General features: G+C 44.9%; 1 protein-coding gene across 1 annotated transcript in view; it reads right to left on the bottom strand.

Annotated features, from left to right (window-relative positions):
- The window catches only part of Srcap (Snf2 related CREBBP activator protein), a 68685-nt gene that overhangs the window by 57326 nt on the left and 7233 nt on the right, over positions 1-4126 (bottom strand). The window contains exons 3-4 of the mRNA XM_023710065.1: positions 3466-3728; positions 641-892 (exon numbers count right to left, since the gene is read on the bottom strand). Of these exons, the coding sequence (XP_023565833.1) occupies positions 641-892; positions 3466-3519 (306 nt within the window). The 5' untranslated portion in view covers positions 3520-3728. The remainder of the gene's footprint in view (positions 1-640; positions 893-3465; positions 3729-4126) is intronic.

The raw sequence follows: 4126 nt of genomic DNA, 5'->3' as shown, positions 1-4126 counted from the left end.
GCCAAAGTTGTTAAATGCTATTAACCTGGGCTGGAGAGCTGGCTCAGTGGTCTAAAGCACCTACTTGGAACAAGCTTGGCAAAGCACAGGGACTGCGGTTCGATCCTCCAGCACCACATGCCGGCCAGCCGCGCCCCCTGGTGGGCTGAGCTGGCCACACACACACACACACACACACACACACACACACTAAATAAATGTTAAAAAAAAAAAAAATACATAAAGGGGGCCTGCTGGTTAGCTCAGCTGTTTAAGCGCCTTCACGTGCAAATATAGTCAGGTGCAGGATACTGCGATTTGAACCCCACCTCCACCCCTTACCAGACATAAAATACATACAGTGTATAGCAGTTAAGACAAGACTCAAAAATCCTCAAGGGATCTACAATCCCAGCACACAAAAGGCTGAAGCAGGAGGATTGCTGTATGTTCAAGATCAGCCTGGGCTACATAGAGTTCAAGGCCAACCTCAACTACATAGAGACCCTGTCTCAATAAAGGAAAGAGGGGCCAGGGAGATGGCTCAGGGGAATAAGCGCTTCCCTGACAAGCACAAGGGCCTGAGTTCAATTCCCAGTTCTGCAAAAAATAAATAAATAAATAAATATCCTCATGCCCCTTCCCAATACATAATACGTACATGTTTAGCTTGCTCTGCAATTTCAGCATGGCTCTTCTCCCACTTTGGGCCCTTGTTAGCCAGGTCACCAGCCTGGGTTAAGCTGACCCCTTCCAGAGGCACTGTGGTACCATCTGGGGGGGCTGGAGGTCCATCCAGAGAAGAATCTTGAGCTATGTGCTGGGGGGAGATGCCACCTGCCCCACTAGAGGCTGGAGAACTAGATGAGGCAGGGGACACAGGATTGCTGCCTGTCATGCCGTCCGACACCATCTAAAAGAGAAAAATGAAAACGAATGCTGGCTTTTTACTGCACTTTTAAAGTGTAGCATACAGTTCTATTTTCAGCAAAAAACCTCTAGCCTGCATGCTGGCCCTGCCCTTGGGTGCACTGAGATGGCAACTGAGACTGAGTGTGGTGGCGCCCGTCTATAAGCCCAGCTCTTAGGAGGCTGTAAACAGGCGGATCACTATAAATCCAATCTAGTAGTAAGACCCTGAACACCCTGTAGACCCTTCCATAAAATACAAAAAAAAAGCATAAAACCCCCTCTAGAATAAGGTATCAACTTCTGTTTTACAAACACAAACACCTAGAATGAAGTTCTTAAAAGGTGATATATTAAGATCACATAGCAGATGCCCGACTTAAAAAATAACATACTGACATTTACACATTTTCTAACTTAAAAGTGTTATTATACCACAATATTTCAGGGTTTCAGTGACTTCACTCACATAAACAGTTCCTTATTTCTCCATTGCCCAGGAAATATGGCAGACTGACCTATGCAATACATCTAAGCTATTATCAAATTCATCAGAAAACAGAAAAAAGCCACCTAAAATCTTCAATAGGGATGTAAGGGTTAGAGATTGATTATGGGTTCCTAAAGAATTGCATATTACTTTACAAGGTAGCGCACAAAGCGTAAACAGAGCTGGGTGTTGTGGCACATGCATATAATCTCTACAAGTACTGCACACCAACCAACTGTGCCACTGGAGTGTCTACATGCCTGTAATCTCAGCACTCAGGCTGAGGCCAGAAGATCACTGTGAATTTGATACCAACTTGGGCTACAAAGTAAGTACATGGCCAGCCTGAACTGCACAGCATGACCCACATTTCAAAAAACATCCCCCAAAATGAATCATTCTAACCACATAGTCTCACAAGGCACCAAATTCATACCTCAGCTAAATGACAAAAGGAAAACACTTGAGCTGGGGAAATAGCTCAGCTTCATAAGCACCTGCCTTGCAAGTGCAAGGTCCCAAGCTCAATCCGATACCACAAAAATAAATAAATACGCAAAAATGACTATACATGACGAATATATTCCAATGGTTACGAAAGCTTTAAGTATTAAATCTATTGGGCCAACCATGATGGCACAAACCTATAATCCCAGCACTCGAAGGCTGAGGATAGAGGATAACCACAAGTTTCAGACCAGCCTCACCTACATAGTGGGTTTAAGACCAGGCTGAACTACATAACAAGACCGTCTCCAAAAAATAGGGGCTAGGGATATAGCTCGCAGCACGGCTCCTGCCTGGCCAGCCCAAGGTCCTGAGTTCATTTCCTGGTACTAAAAAAAAAAAGTGGGGGGGCAGGAAGTTAGCTCAGTAGAATAAGTGCTTGCCTGGCAAGCACAAGGGCCTGAGTTCAATCCCCAGTTCCGCAAAAAAGAAAAAAAAAATCCAGGTGTGGGGGCATATGCCTATAATCCTAGCATTCGGGAGGCTGAGGCAGGAGAATTTTTACAAGTCTGAGACCACCATGGGCAATAAGGTATACTCAAGACCAGCCTGAACTGCATAGCAATGCCCTGTCTCAAAAAGACAAAAAATAAGTAAGATAAAGTTGGACCGGGGAGATAGCTCAGTAGTATAAGTGACTGCCTGGCAAAGGCAAGGTCCTGAGTTCCACCCCCAATACCACAAAAATTAATTAACTAAAATCCATACCCTTCAAAAGCCTGCTGTATCCCAAGCTAAATCTATCCAATTGCTAAAGTCAGGGGGGTTTGTTATGGTTTTTGATGTATTTGGTACATGGTCTCACTATGTAGCTTGGGCTCAATAGTTTTCAGCCTCCCCAATGCTGAGATTACAGGCATGAGCCACCACGCCCAGACTTCGTAGTGTGCCTGGTGGTCAGGCCAATTTAGCACGTGATACAGGCACTTAGTCCGCTAAGCTATCTTGCCATCCCTACAGTGCTTTTTTAATGTGACATTTCAGATATACCCTTGACAGCTGGGCAGTTTCACAGATGTTCTTCAAGTGAACATGAAAGCTTTTTTTAAAAATGTATTTAGTATAGGGTTTTTTTTTTGCAGTACCAGGGATTGAACTCAGAACCTGGCAAGCGCTTATTCTACTGAGCTATCTCCCCAGCCCCTGGTATAGGGTCTTACTAAGCAGGTCAGACTCAGTGACCCTCCTATTTTCAGCCTCCCCAGCATTGGGATTTACAGGCATGCACCACCACACCTGGTCTAAAAGTCAGGTTTTTCCTACCCTACATGCTCACTTCACTTACCCTTTCCCAGGTCCAAAATAAGTTAAACTAATCTCAAAGCCTACAGTCTTAAAAGCATATTACACAAACGCTTCCAATGCTTTTTAGCAAAGGAGCATCTGAATTCAAGATCAATAAAATACTAAAAGTAAATGAACTTGTATATCCACCAGAATTTAGACTACAGTCCAGTCTAGCTGAGCACCAAAAACTCTCCAGACTCAGCAACTGAGATAGCTAGGGCCAGCCATACTTCTGCCTCAAATTCAGTACCTACAAAACAAAAGCAGAAAAGGAACCCTTCCCACTTTCAAACCTGTGTCTGTAGAACTGAGAGCTGAGCATGAGCAGGGGAGGGGCTGCTCTGCATGGTCCCACTCCCAGGCACCTCAGTGGATGCCTGAAGAATGACTGCGTCCTTATTACCACTGCTGCAGGCCGAGGGGCTGGCGTCCGGCTGCAGGGCATGCTGGGAGCTGGCCTCATTCTGGGCCACCGGCCACCGGGACCCGTCTTCCAGGGCCCGGGGCCCACCAGGGCGTCCCAGCCTCCGCTCAGGTCCACCAGCCTCTGGAGCACCTGAAGTAAAGTAACAAGGATAAAAATGAGGTTAAAGCTTGTTTTTTATTTGTTTTTTTTTTTTTTTCCTTTTGGTTCAAGACACAGTCTCTGTATGTAATTCAGGCTGGCTTCAAACTTTCAGCAATCCTGCCTCAGGCCTCCTAGGTGCTGAGATTACAAGCATCTGCCACCACACCTGACTAAAGAATTAAAAAAATAAGGTCCAGGGATATAGCCCAGTAGCACTGCTCCTGACTGGCAAGCATGAGGTTCTGAGTTCAATTCCTGGTACCAAAAATAAATTACTTGTTTTGTGTATTCTAATAAATTTTCCATCTCTACTTATGAATCAAGCATACTTTAGTTCTTAAAATTTATTTATTTGGGGCTAGGGATATAGCTCAGCAGCTTAAGTG

The sequence above is a fragment of the Octodon degus genome, unplaced genomic scaffold (genome assembly GCF_000260255.1).
Source record: "Octodon degus isolate 3935 unplaced genomic scaffold, OctDeg1.0 scaffold00001, whole genome shotgun sequence".
In the NCBI taxonomy this organism is placed as follows: Eukaryota; Metazoa; Chordata; class Mammalia; order Rodentia; family Octodontidae; genus Octodon; species Octodon degus.
This window is presented reverse-complemented; position numbering and strand designations above follow the sequence as displayed.